The following is a 14,786-nucleotide window of genomic DNA, read 5'->3' as shown; positions in this document are numbered from 1 at the left end:
GACGCCCGTCTTTGTGGCTGACGGTCTGGATCCAGGAACCAGTTACCGGATCATGTTGTACGCGGCGAACAAAAAGGGCCGCAGCGATGCGACAGTGATTGATCCCGTAACTTTCGGAGTTGCAAAGTTGCAAGGTAAGATAACGTGCGATAGCACCTCGAACTCCTTGCACCGATCGATTCCCGTCTCGAGATCTAGAGGAACATATTTCCTGGATAACAAACCCACGTGTAAATCGTACTTAATGGTAATTGTACACGACGCACGCGAACGGGACAGCAAGAGAGTTCAAATGGGCCCTTGGCAGTCCATAATTCATCCGGGACGTTGCGGACGTACACCGGACGTTTGCGGTCGGGATCCTGCAGCGCTCCATGGCAAATGGCCTGCATTCTGTCGCTATTAGTTACATGTGTTGGGGCTATTTTTGACAGCTGTTTTCAACGGGAGTATCAATAATATGCGCACATGTTTATGTAAATATTTAATGTCAACATCTGTGTATGGACGTGTCTAATATTAGATACTTAATGAAAATTCAGTTCTGATTATTCATTATCGCTAAGAAAGAAATCGGATTTTTTCCGGACTTTTAAATACTTCATCATATCAACGGAATTAGTACGAAGCATGCGAGTTATGCTACATCAATTTTAAATTTACAACGTTTGCAGCAAGATTCTAACAGCCGTAAAAAACGCTTTTGCATCTTTAGGTTCTGCGTTTTGCAATATTACGCACGTGATATTATGCCCTAGATATTACGCACGCCATATTATGCACGCAACATTACTGGTGCCAAACAAAGAACTGAAAAATCAAATGTTGCATCTAAACTTATGTCAACTCGTGCAATGAACGCGATACTTTCATTAATTTCTAAGACACACCTGCCAGGTTATTTTTAGGTAAAAGGTTAGTCGCAGTTTCTTTGAACAGGTTTAACTACGCTTGCGCATGTGTTCTTGCTGAGCATACGCTCGCGTTTGAAGCCTGCTTACTTAAACAATTCCGCAAGCGTACATCACAGAGAAATTTGCAAGAGATTGAAAAATGAAAAAAAGGGCTAATGTATAGCCAGAAAAAAATTAATACAATGCAACTACCTAATGAAAAATTCTGGTGATCTTTGTTCGAAGATGGCTAAGAACTCACTACTTGCACGTTGTTAATAGACTTGAATGTTACATGAAAATAATCTCCGTACTAAGAAATTAATGCGCAATGGGTTTCAACAAAATCCATCAAAGCATTCTAGTAAATCTATATAAAAAAAAAAATTCACGAACTTTGACAATCAACAGCATCTAAGCGAGACTCTTCTTTCAAATAATTTTAGAGGCAAATCTTGAGATTTTGATCCAAATAATCTCATGATACCATTTTTGGCATTCATTTTCGAGACATCCTGCATATTTAAAAGGGACTGATTTAAATGAATTAAACTTAAAGCGTCAAATGTTTTAATTTTCAGGTATTAATTAGGGTCCACGCTTGACGTCGTGAACACTTTGGTATGAAAAATTGCACCAATAGAAACGAGAATGAAATGGTCACTTACGACGAGCAAAGTTGTCAACTGACATTTAGGTTGGGGCCGAATATGGGGGGACCAAAAATCCTGACCGTCGTCAAGATTGCGACAGCATGGCGTATCAAGCATAGCCGTGTGTGAATCTTCTATTATTGGGGCAGTTTTTCCGGGGTCTACCCATTCAAATGTGGCAAGGATTGTGTTTGCGAGAATTAAACCTTCAAAGAAATGAAAACGTGCTGACCGGTCTGATGTTTTAGTAAGAGACCTTCCAATATGATTTTCCTTTTGTTTACTTCGGTCCGAATCAATATGGGAAAGGTTAGAATAACATTGTGCCGACATCCGGGAAGGGTAGCAGAAACGAGCTCAATAACAAGGGCCTGCTGAGAGCCTTGTCAAACGATAAGTAACAACAAAAATCGGCACTTAAGGATGAAAAAAAAAGGTGAATGTTTTAGCCAGCAATCAAATTCCTCATTTCACAATTTAAAGAGCAACAGAGGAACGTTCAGAGCGATGAAGGATTGGAATTTTCTAAATCGTTTCGAAAACTCTATTTTCGTTGTGTTGAAAAACTTACTAAAGCCTTTTCTTGGCACTCGCGTTACTCAAGTCTAACATTAAAACACATATTGACCTCGCTTTAAATTACGGCCTCGTTGAGGCTGACGTGACAATTACTTGTCGATTTGAATAGCAATTATGGAAATTGGCTTTATTGAACACTAATATGCGTGCCAGAAAGTAAATTACCCCTCGTAGGAAGCAATTGGCCGGCTCTAGCAACACAATTAAAAAAATAAAAGCGTTATCGAGAACGAAATTGGGTCCAAACGAAGACGGAATGTTTCCCCTTTGAAGGGAGACAGAGACTCATAAATTACTAGACAAAAAACTTGGGCTCGAGCCCGCAAAATGCCTGTAGAGAAAGTCCTTATTCCTCCAGATTAATTTAGAGACAATACCAAGATTCTCTCTGAAGACATGTTTGATTGTATCACATATAAGTTTAAGTGTTTGTCTGGAATGGCGGCAGATAAAAATCTTGAAAATACGTTTTCTCGAGTGTCGCTCGTAAAACTAGAACCGTTCGCGTTCCAGTTAAGGACGAATGTGCATTATTCAAAGGCGCAAAAAGAATGAGGTTATTCCGTTGATTGTTACGAGTGCTTTGGCAAGTCACGTTGCAAGACACACGCGAACAACACGTTTTTCCATGCTGGATACAGCTTATTTTTAGATTGCAGAGAGAATTAGACTATAATGACTTCTCAGTTTTCGTGTTCGTAAGCTTCGTTTACTGCCAGTTTTCTCTAGCAAAATGAACTTTACACGAGTGTAGTATTTCACTTAATGGAATCTGAGAACGTTTCATAATTTCATTTCCAATATCGTCGTTGTTTCAGGTTCCACTGCCAGTATGCCAATCAGCCCCCTCATTATGGGACTATTAGGGACTGCAGCCATTCTGGCAACTGGAGTATGTTTTGTGCTGGCGGCTCTTTGCAGGAAACATTATTCCAGACCTTGTCATAGGTAAAATAAAATTTAAGGTGTTTCGTTTTTAATTCTTAATGAAAACAAAAAATGCTACATACTATGAAATAGGAGAAAATAGGAACGAAAGAGCGTTCGTATGAAGGTCATCTTTGTAGAAATTCAGTTAAGGAGATTTTCAAAAATTCGAAATATCTAATTAAGTAGAAGAACTGAATCTTGCAGATGATAATGACGAAAAATTTCAATTCAATAGAAAGTGAAATTTGAGTTAATTCCTGCCTCATTTTGAGTATTTGTTTTAGTAAAAAATGTGACCCCATAAGTGCAAAAATGGATAAAGCAGAGAGTAGGTAGGTAATAAAAATACAAAATATCGGGAAAACCTTATATTATAGGTAACATTACCACAAAGAGAAATTCACGCGCTTTTCCAACGAGAATCGAGAATTTGCCCTTTTTCAGCGTACTGGTTAAGTGGTTAAGTGCTAAAATGGTATAAAGCAATGGATAAGGCAGAAAAACTCTGAGCTTTCTATTTTAAGTATTAATAAAACTAATTGGAGAAATATGCTAGTTGCGGAATCATTACATGAAGAAGTACAACTTGAGCCATTTTATGAGAAATTTTATTCCAATAGTGCCAAATTGGATGAGGCAGATTTTGACAGGGCTTATTTGATGATAGGAAAATATCAAGAAAATGAACGTTATTATATTAGAAAATAAAATATGAGCGACTTCGTGATTTCCAGAATTTTTCTTTGACCAAAGTGAAATCCAATAAGTGCGAGATAGATAAAGTAAAGAAGGATTATCACGAAAACCTCTTCTGAGGGGAATATCACTAGAGGGAGAAATTTCAGCGACTATCAAAGGCGAAGATGGACAAGTAGATAAGGACAAAATCCTATAAGTAATAGTAGAATAAAAGTATTTTATCCTACTACAATCGTTCGGAAATAAACTAACTTCGTTCGAGAATTTTCTCTTTCTGAAAGTGTAACATTTGTGAGAGTCGACGCAAAGAAATGGTAAACTAGAAAGGAACTGGGTCTTGTAGATGACGGCAAGAAGAAATATTGTGAAACTACGGTTTTCCGAACGTCTTGGTAAAGTTGTAATGAAGAAATCGAATTTAGATTATCATTTTGAAGACGTGAGAGCTATTTTTATAAAAATTGTCTCATTTGATGGCTTCAAATGCGAATAACTTAGAAACTTCTTTTTATAAGAAGAAGAATTTTAATAAATTCTACGACGAGATTTTATCACCAACGCACATTTTTAAAGTAGAAATAGTTTGCCTCTTTTGACTGTTTCAAAAACGAATGGATCAGAAACAGAGTGTAATCATGATGATAAGTAATTGATTGTCATGTTTGGTTATTGATATTGTCAAAGAACTGACTAAATTAGCTATAATTTAAGAGAAAAATCAATTTTAAGGACCATCTTATATGCTTTCTCGTCATAAGAATTTAATACAATTTTTCCACTACCTTCACTAAACCATGACTTAACATGTGCCTTTATACCTGACTCTACACCATTTTTGGAACCAACTGCCCGTTTATCTGCAAGCATATCTCTCCCTTTGCAATTGCAGCACGAATAAACTTCAAAAAAGGTTGGGCACACCTTTAAGCTGACATCATGGGGCTCGTTCAATACAGCCCCGAATCTGATAAAACATTCAAAAAGCTAAAATGGACGTTCCCTGCTGCAATAGGAGATTTCGCCGTTTTTGCTCGGTCTCTCCCGGTAACCTGAGTGCTGTTTACTTGAGTTTATTTCAAATTTCCAGTTTAAGCATTACATAAAATTGCTTCCGAATGGTCTAACGACTCGCCCCGTTTTCTGTTACGGCTCTTACATTGTATGAATAAATTTGCGATTGCCTCTAAAATAAAAGCTTTCCGGATGGTCTGCTCTCGCTTTATATGAGACGTTTATTTTACGGTTCACATGAGATAAAACGGAATTTCAGGGCTGATGCCAGCAGTACCAAACATGTACCCATGGAAGCCGTGATCAATGCAGACGACCTCATTGTGGATGGGTCGATTACGGGAGTTCGGTCTTCCACTAGCTCGGTTGAGCATACCATAACTGCAGAGGCGGTGAGGAATGGTAACACTGTGGAAGCCACTGATCCTGATATAATCCGCAATCAGTATGGTAAGTAAATTGCTTAGGGAAACGAGAGATCCAGCAAAATTTTTCATCAACTTTAAGAGCTGGTACCTATGAAATGAAAAGTTTCATTTTTATCAAACTTCAAGTAGTCTACGATTTTTACCAAAAATTATTAATCTCGGATCTTGATCCTTGAAGAAAGAGCTTTCAGAACTCTGTTACAAATCAAACGTTAGTTAAATTAACATTATCGAAATTCGGGGATTATTTTATGCCTCTAGCCCTTTTAGAGCATTGAGCTGAATCGGCCGAACTTCACGTGAGAAATTTGTTACATAGTTTTATCCACATTTTTCGGGACACTTTGTATCTGTTCAAAGTTGATTTGTTCGCGCTGAGTAAGTTTGGCATAAGAATATATTTCTGAAAATAATACTTTACTCATGCCGTAAGCTTCTCCATAGGGAATGATAACCTTCATTATATGCTAGTTCATTAATACCCTAATTCTTTACAGTCGAGTTTGGCAAGATACAGATATGCCAGAAATTAATTTTATACTAGGTAATGGGTAAATCCAAAGCTAAAACAATGCACTACTTTCATCAATAGACAACGCTCTCAGTTTGTTGTGATAACCTCAATAATTAACCTGGGTTTGAAAGACTTCGTCACCGTATCGTGGCTTAAGGAAACCTATTGTCTGTGATAAATATTTAATTTAAGGATTAAGATCTGAGCCCGATCTTCTTTAGAAGCCGTCCCATTGATAATATACCTACAGAACGAACTTAAAGATGTGGCAAGATTATGAAATTTCAAGCGTTATTTTCTTTTATTACAATTTTTTTTTACTTTACGAGTTCTGAAGACAGTCGAAAAATATTTAGTCTTCTATCTTTTCCTCCTCTTTTCCACGAGTTAATTTGATTCTGATGAGTTTGGGTTATGACGAAATTACTCGTCTTACAGAAAGACGTCCTCTTCATGGTTTTATGAAAGTATACGAGTACGAGCCTCCAGGCTGTCGAGATGAGGACGATCCAGAAGATGAGGGCGAGGGGTACGCCTTCAAACATGTTGCCAAAGATAGTCTCCTCCCTAATCAAACTGTGAGTTTATTATTTGTTACCTCGAGTTGATTTTTTATGGACCATTTCTCAAGGTGTATCGAAGCCTTCAGAGGCCAAATCGAACGAACTCCAGCAACCCCTCTTTGATGACGGGGTCCCAAACGCTCACGCACAAATACAGGGGGCCCGAGGTGGTCACCACTTCGAATCGGATACAGGAGAGTTGCATATAAGATCATTATATTGTCATTGTTTTTATCATTGTAATATATTAATGTATTTAAAATAAAAGAATAAAAAACTGACTGAAAGTGAGTTCCCCTCGAATAAACCGCATTCGAAACTAGACGAGACAACTTTTCAACCATTCTTTACAACGTCCGCGCTGGCATAAATAGCATCCGCTTTTAGGGCGGAAGCATAAATATTGATGAGCGAATTTACAAAACAAATAATAACTTTAAAACTGTACTTCAGAGTTGTATTTGGTTTAAATTTCGTTTTTGGCTCGGATTTGTATAAAAGCTGAAAATAAATATGAGGCAAATTGCGACTTCCCAAACTCGTTTTATTTGACAAACTTTGATTTACGTACACTCGCTTTTGTGCCACCATCGTATCGTCGGTTTTTAATTTCCACCGATGATGAAATTAAAATTTGGGAATTTAATTTGTCCCTCTACAAATCGAAATGGAACAACACGTCATCTGCTCCCCTTCGCATCGCCCAGAAGTTATTAGACGTTGAGGAAGTTATTCCGCAGCAGTTTTATGGAGTGAAACTCATTTTTGAACACGCCACACGGGAATAGAAGGGTTAAGATAGTTTTAATTCCATCGTAAACTGAAATTTACGAGGTTTTCCCCTTGGAATACTTCATAACACGAAAATGTCTTCAGCATATTAAGTAACAATCTTACGCTCGTAATTTATTCAGTGGATTAGTTAGTCAGTGTATTTTCTTGACTTCAGGGGGTGAAATAGCGAGGCCTCCCTATATCCCAAATTATAAATGAACCTCACATCTAAGACACCCCCTTCAGTCCCGTCAAGAGTGTGTTTTTTATAACATAAAAAAGTTTTATTTCATCCGGTCTATACTTGACCTTTACAAAGCGTAGGAAGCAATTTGAGGTTCATCTCTAAGATTTACATTCTGGTGGAATGAAAATTAATCTTTTTTATTATGGACCCTTTCCCTCTGGCTCCCTTCTCCAGATTTAGAGATTCCAATGTTATTTTTTCATAATTTCTTTACTCTATTTATAATAATTCCGGAGTGAGACGCGTCTCGAAAAGAACCCCAACTCACATCTCAAAATAGTCCCCTTGAACGAATATCCGAAAAAATATAGATTCTTTTTGGGATGGAGCATTAAGAAAAACTGTCTTTTATACCACTATAAAATAAAAAATGCAGACATTAAAATACGTTTATAAGACTACAAAACCGCATGTAATTGCTTCCGCAGTACAAGGAAATCTAACGAGAAAATAAGGTTTTCTACAGAAAGAAAACAAAACTCACTGAAGACACTTTTGCCCAAATATTGCCGCTGCTTCGTAATGGCGCACCTTCCCCTATTAAAAGAACATTAAATTTGACGATGCCACTTGAAAACACCCTCACTTCCCCTTTGTATCTACAACCCACTATTACGAAAAAATACGAGATGTTCAGCTGCTTAGGGACCAAGTAAATATGTTGCCAATGGCTCTCTGAGGATTAATAACGCTAATAATTATTATTGTTCACCGCCAAACCAAATTCGAAAAATCGAAGAGCACATTTTATATTCATATTACAGAAAATTCTAAAAGTGAGTGAAAACTTTCCCTAGTTTATTCCGGCCTCGGCTGTTTTACTGCCAGGCGAGGGCAAACTTAAACAATTTTATTTTGGCTTCAAATTTAATGGAAAACGTGTTCCCAAACTTACGGACACTCCCGAGATACATAAATTTAACGGAATTTACATTCCAGAGGAAAGTTTTTCGTTACCTACGCGCTTTCAGAGGGTGCAATATCAGTTTGTGTCTTTGAAACTTAGAGGGTAGGTATAATGCGTATTTGAAGCAGTGATAAAAATTCAGTATCGCCGAAACTAATAATCAGTTTAGGTGATTAATAACAATTCATCCAGATACTCAAAAACATTTTTCGATTTTAAGTCTATTAATCTAATTCGAAGATATTTGAAAGACATGACATCATCAGGTAGGTAGTTCGTTTTCTCTACCCTATACCCAGTGGAGCCGAAGACATTGATGATCAGCAAAGTGTACAAAGCAAATCGTCTGGAAATGGGCCCAAATCCAAACACATATTTCTAGTTCCGCTGAAATTCCCCCTATATATTCATACTTTTATGAGCGGGTGGTCTTTTGAAAACAAGCCATCACGCTCTCTTTTATATTATGGCCCGGAAATCTGAATTTTATTTAGCTCCAATGACGTATTTATTAAAAAAAGAAGGCGTCGAAAGCAGCCACGAAAAATATCAGATGTCCAATAAAAATATATTAGAGCTAACATAATTTAAATATTGAGTTCGGCCCTCTGGCTTTCAATACAAAATTTGTATGGAATAACTGTGTTACGAGATCGCGTTTTGCATTTCAAGTTATATTCTCATTATTCAATATTTTTGCTGATGTTAAATGATACGTGTAACTAAGTAAATTCATGGGAAATATCAAGAGCGACTTCTTCGGGTGAGTTTATTTAATTCCTTTCAATCGTCTTTTTCTTTTATAAATTCAAATGTGAAATAATATTCATTTTTATAATATTTATCATAACATCAAGGTCAGTTTTACTATCTGTCTTAGTCCTTCGCAATATGCAAGCTAGAAAAAACTTAGCATTCGCCATATTGTCAAATTTCACAATAAACTAAATAAATCATCTTAGTGATCATTATCGGCAATTAGTTAACTTTCTTGTCTCTCACTTCAATATTTCTATAGAACTAATAAAATCAATCTTTTACTCAGTTCCTTAATTTCTTGTTCACTCAGTACTGAGCTTTATATTATATAAAACTTCATTATTCGATTTCCAACGCTTCAATTTAAAACTCTGGCGGATAAAACACTTCTCAATCGTTACAAATTTATTCATGTTAACAATAATCCTTATTAATAAATAATACATCTCCTAAACTACGTCATTCAAATTAAAAAACAAGCTTTCCATTAATCAAAAGCACAGCAATAAAGGGCATACGAAACAGCCATCAGTTTTGCACAACCGCATTTTGAACCTAAATCTAGTATCTTGGTCCGAGTATAAACAAGAGAGATTTAAATACAAAAACGTACAAAAATATTGGCCTGCTAAGAGTAAAAAATGCTTAAACTACTAATTTATATCACAATAAGTACAAAACTTGCATGTGGCTGGGTGTCGAGGGGATGTTCGGGTAAAGAGAATTACTTGGATAAGGAAAATTACGTTTTAATAAAAGAGAATTATAAATAAAAATTAAATTACTGACTTAAATAGAAGTTCTTATAAAAATTGAAGTAAACTTGGATGAAACTGGAACTTTTCTTAATGACTTTTGAACTGAAGAAACTTTACAAAATAGAAAAAACCCAACTGATTGAATTGCTATAATTTTAATCTCTCATCAGTGAAATCAGAATGATGACACTATGCTCAACAAGACAATACTGTTTATAAAAAAATTATATTAGCCGTTTAATTATCAACTGGCGAAAACCTGATATGTGTATTTCTTAATTAAAAAACGAATTAAAAAATCCAAATATAAATATTTAAAGATTCCTTCAAAACATTGGAATGAGCTGAACTGCCTCAGTAACATTGGGTATCCCCACTGAAATTCAAATATCGATCCTTGTTCAACTTGCAAGAGACCTTTATTCCCATTTCCTGCTCTGGTAACAAAAAAAACATCACGATGTTGTCATTTTCAATATACCAAGTTTTATGTAAAAATCGTTAGTGTTATTTAGCATTTAGAATTCACGTCTTTTAAAGTGCAAAACTACTCTTAGAACCGAGATGTGCATCACCCACATAGATCGCCAAAAATTATTGAACATGAATTCTGCATAACACCAGGCATATATTTTCGAAAAAACAGACATTTTTCTAAGCCATATGTATAGTCTAACGTAATGTTAGTTTCAATTATCTTGTACGAAGAACATTTTGTATAGCGCAAAAATAAACTGTAAACCCTGATGCAATAGCGACTGCGGAACACAAATAAGCTCAAAACTCTGATAAAAGTATGTATTCGCAATGTAAATCTTCAAATATAATATTCTTAAACAAAAAAATGTTGTTCGTGGACTCTTGACAAAATGGAGAAATCACCGTGTACAGCTAAAAGAAGATAAACACTGAAGTCGAGTTCAAAAATCGCGTTTCCTTCATAAGAAATACACACACCTTCAAATGATATACTTACACCAAAAGCTTACTTACGCTAATCGGGCCTTATTTGATGTCCTAAATAGCAGGTAACTTGGACGTTGATATAATACGTTACGCATAAAAAAATATCATTCATCAAAACTTTCAACAAAACCCACGCACAGCTAACCGGAAGAGAAAGTCCGGGACTACCAAAAACGACTAGGCAGTTGAGGTAGAACAGTTAAAACTGCTCTATAAATTTGGGTTCAATAGAAAATACGAAAAGATCATTTTCGCACTAAAATTTTGCTCTCGAAGTTATTCTCCCAAAATCACAGATCATTATCAAAATTGAAACTTTTTAGTGATATTAAAAGAAAGTCTCTTTCGACTTTAATCTGAAAAAAAATTGACAATGAATGAAACTAACCAGTTTTTGTAGCAACAAAGTTCACAAAATTGCTAATTTACACCACCAGATTTCATGATTTTGTTGTCGTAATGCAAAGACAAACTTCCAATTAAAGCCACCAAAGTGCGGTCTAGCCATGTGATCGGATTAGGATATATCAATCCTCCCTCGTAGAAGCCTAAATGACCTCCATGGGCTACTTCTACGTGCAAAATGTTTAAAGACTTACCTGATAACAAAGAAAGAATTTTATTTACCGAAAATAAAATAAAATAAACAGGACTTACAGGCAATTTTTCTTATGGGCTCCAATAAAGGTTCAGGTACTATGGGATCATCTTTAGCATTTATAAAAATTATAGGCTTTTCTATGTTATGTAGATAGTTAATACTTGAGCTCCAGCTACAACAGAAAAACGTTGCTATTAAAAAAATATTTCTCAGACCCAGAAAAAACTTACTGGTACAACTCCGTAATCGTATTGAACCCATGAACCTTCCTTGTATAAGCCTCATCCAACTCAGGCAACGTTGCAGCAGAAATAATTTCATTTTCAACCAACTGGAACCTCTGTTTGGCCTCTTCACTAAGCAACACTTTACTGTGACGCAGAATTATATTCTTTAAATTCTCAGTCATCACATAAAGGTAGAAACGTCGAAAATTTTGCCAGTTGAGTAGCCATTTGGTGCCCCTTTAAATTTATTTCTTTAACAGCAAGCCTCGTCGAACAAGGATTGTTAATGAGTACCGAAACTTACTCAATGGCATTGTATCCTTGGCAGATCGATATACCCCCTATGATATTGGGGTGTTTCACCCTCTCCTTTTCGCCCAGATACTTGGTGACGAGATTACCACCTAAACTAAAGCCTACACAGACTAGTTTGGTGTTCGGGTGCCTGTTGATGAGATTCAGGAGCATTGCGTGGAAATCGTCAGTATTTCCTGGGAAATTTTGTGATTCTTATGATTAAGTTTATGAATCAAGCATATAGCCAGTTTTAAAAGACTTTGTTAATTACAACATATCCAATTATTTAGTATAAATTATGAATAATTGCGGGAACAATTTATCATTAATTTATAAATAAATTCTTAATAACTTATAAACAATTCACTAAAAATGTGTCAACAATTTTCTTAATTAAAACGAAATATGAATAACACTGCATCATAGAATATTAGATATCAGGATTAAAAATTAATCTACTTTGACCATTGAAACCCTCTTCCACAGCTAATTTATGGTCTTTAGCATCGGTAACTGGAACGTTATCAAACTTTTAGCCAATACAAAAGACAATAAAACTCAGTCAATAATAATTATTGATTAAGTTATCTATATCGATTACTTGTATTTGCAGCGCTGTGTTGAATATTTCTGATGACCCAAAAGATAACAAGCATATACATATTGAACACGCACTATGGAATGGCTGTTTGCAAGGTAAAATACTTACCATAACTAAAAATTCTTGGAGCAGTAACTGGGAGCTTGGGAAGGGCTCCTACATGGTTCAACACAGCACACCTGTAACCATGGTATTGGGCCCAATGAACGAAGGTTCGAATATAAACCGATTCAGAGGTGTTGCAGATACCAGGGCATATGGCAATTGATACGTCATCTGGGGAAACAAAACAAAGAAAATATATGAAAACTAATATTGAAAAAGAAATTTCAAACAAAATACTCAGAATTCAACAATGGTTAATTAAACATTTTAAGTAAAATACTGCTAAAAGCAAACCACTGTAGAAAATCTATAAATAATTAGGCTAATTTGTTCTAGTAAATGAATAAGGTTGTCTATGCTTCAAATATCAATATTATTTAACTACCATTGAAGCAACAAATCAGGTATTTCTATGTTGGAACGATAAGTAACAAATATGCAAGTTTGCATTTGTTTCAGTTGTAGCACATCTACTTAATAATACTTATTCAATATAAATTACACTTTATTATAATATATTTAATGAAAATATGTGCAAAACATGCAATTAGTGCCAAATTATTATTGAAAATCGGGTGATACCTACTTATTAAATCACCATGACAGTAAATATCATATTCTCACCTTATCATCGAAAAATTATGGCATCATTAATCTCAATGAGATTAATCAGTTCAATTAAGTTACCAAAAATTCCAATTAAGCAACTACTTATGTAATTCACTAAATCCAGGAACGTTTTCCATATATTACCAAGTATATACTTGACTAAATTTATGGCTTCTTACCTATGATTTTTATAAGTTAAACTGAACTTACCAGGGAAGTTTGTATCTAAAGGTTGGTACATATCATAAGTTAAGGTGGTGCCATCAGATAGGGTGAGGAAAATACGCTCCCCCATGGGCCATGGGCATTTTACCCTACCAATAACACTGTGGATTATGGTCTGGACATGGCCACTGAAACCCCATAATCTTGTAGGAACGTATCTGGAAGAAAATTGGTATCAATATTTGAATCTTAACAAATAAAAGCAATTTATTATAATTTGCAACTTATTAACCTTCCATTGATATTGCTATTTACTTAGTATTATCACAAATTACCATCATATTGAGTGTTTATCTACATTAAATAACTAACAAGACTGATTATAAGTCACATCTACTAGGAAAAATTCAATAAATAGCTACATATAAGAAATAATTGATTGCTTATTGTATATTAACTCATGAGAAAAAAATTGCATCAAATATGAACAGGACATTAATGAATATAAAGTGTGGTTACCACCCCACAAAATAATTAAATTAATTTCTCATTGATTTTATACACAATATTTCTTAGATGAAGATAGTTTAAAATAGAAAAGGACTCCAAACAACCCAAAACTTTTAAGCTTTTCAGACCCAAACAAAATTGTATTTTAGATTTCCATAAAAACCTAAACAATTGGTAACACTATGCTGTAACTACTCTCGTTCATTAAGTCAGAGAGTCATATAAAGACGCTAATACAAAACATCTCAATAAGCACAGTACCCCAGTATCTTACCTATAGCCTTAAAACTGGCTTGGAGGGTATATCTGGGTACTTTTTACGAATATTCTTGTAAGCCTAAATATAGAATTTAATCGTCATAAAGCACATTAATAGAATAATACCTTTTCACATTTCACATTAAAAAAAATGCATAGATCCTTGGAATGTTTGAGTGAAGGTTTTGTGGCATTGCCAACACGCTAATTGCAAGTAAAACGCTGAACTTACGGTTCACTCAACAGCGGTGAAATCTTCAAGACATTGTCGAGGAACTTATTGTCACCACACCAAATCGAGGGCCTTTGGGGCTGAGAGTTTACATTGAGAATCCTGAAGAGGATACATAAGATAACAGCAATTACAGCCAAGAGGGCCGTCGACATTGCTAGCTCGTTCCCGAAGGAAACTGTCACTGACGCGCTTGTTTGTGGACCAAATGATAGCAGGGATCAGATTTACGTTAATTTTCAGTCAATTTCTAGAAGATATTATGATTACTTTCTGAGAGACTGGCTTACAATTAAACCAGAAATCGGTGTGATACGGGCGCGGTGATTGACAGATGGGAAAACATTTCTGTGCGTCATTGCCAATAAGGGTAAATCTACTCGAATTAACCAGATAATTACAAGGAAACGCTAAGAAATAATTTATCTTTTTTTATTTTAATATATTGAGTTATTTTCTTTAATTATTCAAGTTATTAAATTTTATAAGTTTTAGTCAGT

The 14,786-nt window shown here is 35.2% G+C and overlaps 2 protein-coding genes across 3 annotated transcripts in view; one reads left to right on the top strand and one right to left on the bottom strand.

Moving 5' to 3' along the window:
- The window catches only part of LOC136341377 (neural cell adhesion molecule 2-like), a 100,953-nt gene extending 94,402 nt beyond the window's left edge, over positions 1-6,551 (top strand). For both annotated transcript variants that reach the window (XM_066286292.1, XM_066286293.1), the window contains 5 exons: positions 2-134; positions 2,944-3,073; positions 5,025-5,215; positions 6,146-6,285; positions 6,339-6,551. In XM_066286292.1, the coding sequence (XP_066142389.1) occupies positions 2-134; positions 2,944-3,073; positions 5,025-5,215; positions 6,146-6,285; positions 6,339-6,479 (735 nt within the window). In that variant the 3' untranslated portion in view covers positions 6,480-6,551. The remainder of the gene's footprint in view (position 1; positions 135-2,943; positions 3,074-5,024; positions 5,216-6,145; positions 6,286-6,338) is intronic.
- Positions 6,552-9,344: 2,793 nt separating this feature from the next.
- Hydr2 (abhydrolase domain-containing protein 2) lies at positions 9,345-14,629 on the bottom strand. Its single transcript, XM_066286853.1, has 7 exons — positions 14,287-14,629; positions 13,332-13,504; positions 12,516-12,683; positions 11,814-12,000; positions 11,513-11,746; positions 11,339-11,454; positions 9,345-11,280 (listed from the first exon to the last, which is right to left on the bottom strand). The coding sequence occupies exons 1-7, from the start codon at positions 14,439-14,441 to the stop codon at positions 11,102-11,104; spliced, it is 1,212 nt and encodes a 403-aa protein (XP_066142950.1). The 5' UTR covers positions 14,442-14,629; the 3' UTR covers positions 9,345-11,101.
- Positions 14,630-14,786: the final 157 nt, after the last annotated feature.

The sequence above is a fragment of the Euwallacea fornicatus genome, chromosome 10 (genome assembly GCF_040115645.1).
Source record: "Euwallacea fornicatus isolate EFF26 chromosome 10, ASM4011564v1, whole genome shotgun sequence".
Classification (NCBI taxonomy): Eukaryota; Metazoa; Arthropoda; class Insecta; order Coleoptera; family Curculionidae; genus Euwallacea; species Euwallacea fornicatus.
The sequence above is the reverse complement of the archived record's forward strand: the minus strand, read 5'-3'. Positions and strand labels throughout refer to the sequence as shown.